The sequence below is a fragment of the Pinus tabuliformis genome, chromosome 4_2, assembly GCF_031772625.1.
Source record: "Pinus tabuliformis cultivar Carrire ecotype Pingquan chromosome 4_2, CPIR1, whole genome shotgun sequence".
Classification (NCBI taxonomy): Eukaryota; Viridiplantae; Streptophyta; class Pinopsida; order Pinales; family Pinaceae; genus Pinus; species Pinus tabuliformis.
Window position 1 is genome coordinate 364,299,973 of NC_142304.1, and position 2,975 is coordinate 364,302,947.

The 2,975-nt window shown below is 36.4% G+C and overlaps 1 protein-coding gene across 1 annotated transcript; it reads right to left on the minus strand.

Annotated features, from left to right (window-relative positions):
* Window positions 1-447: 447 nt before the first annotated feature.
* LOC149169457 (uncharacterized) lies at window positions 448-2,506 on the minus strand. The gene is made up of 2 exons (XM_089425201.1): window positions 2,169-2,506; window positions 448-1,300 (listed from the first exon to the last, which is right to left on the minus strand). Exon 2 carries the CDS (start codon window positions 1,153-1,155, stop codon window positions 448-450), a length of 708 nt encoding a protein of 235 aa, XP_089281327.1. The 5' UTR covers window positions 1,156-1,300; window positions 2,169-2,506.
* Window positions 2,507-2,975: the final 469 nt, after the last annotated feature.

Consider the following 2,975-nt stretch of genomic DNA (forward strand, 5'->3'; position numbering starts at 1 on the left):
GTCTGGTTTCTCTACAGACCTTTGAGCTTCTAAAAGGATGGAAAACTGATATTCAATGAGGAGTCTATTGACCCCAAATTTGGAAAGATGGATAGAGATCATTACTCCATTCAAATTGGTGTGTGGAAAAAGATTAACTTATAGACTAACAATCAATAATACAGCAAGAGAATTTCAATTAATTATCAAAACTTTTGAAAGGAAGGACAAATAAATGCATCCATGACCTATCATGTTCTTATAAAACATATCCAATTTTTGTTCCGCTTAAAATGAAGTATACCTTTAAATATGTACTAGTAAGTAACTAGCACTTAACTGCAGACTTCTGTATATCATAGATGGCATCTAAAACATTGTCAATTGAAGTAAGCATTTACAAGCACCCATATCCAGCAACCTATATTTTGGTGAGAAAATGCAAACAAAACATTTGAAGGGCTTGCATCATATTCCCAACCCATGGAGAACAGGGATCTGATAAACAAACCTCTGGCCTTTCCAGCCCTCCCCTGAATATGCATCAATAAGATTCTGCTCAAGTTTCATTTTGAGCAAAAGATATTTGATCCTTCTCTTTGCACGTGATACTTCATCCTGTGGAACATTTTGCGCCTTCTTTTTCTTCTTTCTCCTTTGCTGCTTCCTCTTCAAGCCATCTATATTACTAGTTCTCACAGTTTTCACCTTTGTTATATTTTTAGAATCACCCTTCCACTTTGTCCTCCTATTTTTTCTCTGTTGTGGCCGTTCAGGTTTCTGTGCAGCATAAGACCTCGAAGCAGAACTCTTACTGGGTTTTTTCTGACTGTCATTCTTAATCAAGTTTAATTTTGAGGCCTTCTTCAAAGTCTTTTTAACTAACTTCCCCGCTACAAAATTGGCATTTGTTTTTGAACTATTGCTCAGATATTGTTTGTCTTCTAGCTCAGAATCATTTCTCGATTCAGATGCTTCACCTGTCCTTTTTTTCGTGAGAATTGAGGCAATCATGTGTACATGTGACCGTGGTTTCCTTTCCCTCATCCTGCCAGAAATACTCCCGGCATTGTTAGTCTTCTGAATAGCAGCTTTAGGCCTTAGCTCTGATGCTGTATTTGACAACGCTTGCTTCTTTCGGAGTGAACCGGAAGAGCCTTTTCCTGCTTTCGGCATTTTTTCTTTCCGATGCTAGTACTGAAACATTAAGGTCACCCAAATCTGAGAGGTCCCAGAAAACTCTTACAGAAAACTACTGCCTGCAAATTGATGCCACCCAAATCCCACAGGCCCAAAATAACTCTTCAAATGGTTCCACTCCCTACAAAGTGCGGTCATTCAAAATGTATTAGCCTCGTAAACATAATCGGAATACACAGTTTTTAAGTACCCAAACAAAATCACTCAAAAGAATGACTGAAACCTACTTCAAATAAAATGAAGGTTCCTTAAAACTCGACAAGCCAAAATTATTCATATGATCTGATATCTGCAAATTGAAATCACTCAAAATTTTAATGTCCAAATTCGTATCATACCAATAACTACTGAGAAAACAGAAACCTCAAAAAATGTACATGTAATATAGTGCATACTGACTGAAGGGCACAGAATTTAGAAGAAGAGAAGGCAAAAATAACCGAAAAAGAATTCTAACCCAAAAAGACCTATCAACTGAAGCTACCAATTTCTAAGAAACCACAAGGAACCCCTGGAATGATCTCAATGACTACAGCTTGATATAATCCGAAACTGGATAAAAATGAATAACAAGAATATAAGTAGAAATTGATCCCAAGTAACTCTCATGAGGCCAGCAAAACTCAACCTAAATTCATGAAAAATACAGAAACTCGAGCAACCTCGAAACAAACAAATGAGAAACCTGTCATCACACAAATGATCCAAATGCACAATTTGAAGCTAATTATAATTATAACACCCAGAAAAAAATAATAAAAAAACCTGTAATATTTTATTTACCCGACTCTAGGAAACCTATACTAACAATTCGAATGGACCCAATACAAAAGAGTTCAGAAAAAACCCCGAAACTGAAGGTAAAAACTAAATAAAACACAGAGAACAAGTTCTCACAGGACTCCGAGACCTACAAAGTGAGGTCACCATAAATGTTCCCAAAATAAAGAAAATAAAATTAATAACAGAGGAATGTTGTAGAAAATAACCTGCAAAACAGTCAATCCCCTAATTGAGGTCATCTACAACTGAGAATCATACAAAGCCATCCCCAAACTGTCCTATACCTAGAAATTGAGGTCATGCTGATAACCGTTAAGCGTTACAACATGAGACCCTTAAATTGGAGTCACCATTATTTCTGAGGTCATCGTACTCCTTACAAATTAAGGCTTAAAACCTCCTCATTCTTGTTCTGACATAAATTGAACCTCGGACAGGAATCAAGTCTCTTCCTTCTCTCTCACATACATACATTGTGATAGTTCAGTGCAATTTAATTGTGCCCAATTCAAATATTGGACCTTCTACTGAAATCAGAAGTCAATGTAAGGTCATTGAGTTCAGTAAATACCAGATATAACAACATTCAACATTGAGGTTCAGTTATGTCCGACCATTTCCTGCTTCAGTGACTGCATCGGACAAAGCAGCATCATGGGCAACTAGTCAGCTACTCGTATAACTTTGTTTGGACAATGCAATTTCTTTTATTCTCATACCACTGAGAATGTAGGATGAAATTAACTATTCGTAGATCACCATGTCACAAAAACAATACAGGTATTCCCATCAATTTTTACACCAGATGTGAAAAAGGACGTACAGCAAATTATGATTAATAATCCTAATCACGTCTTCTGATTGGGCATTTTAGACGGAGGCAATTCAGAGCTTCTTATATTTATACTTTCATGTTTAATTAGTGATTACCGTCTAGTCAAACTTCCCTTGGGCTTCCTTAATTTTAGTCGTTGGTGCTTATATAATTTTAGGTAGCTTGAATCACTTATGTA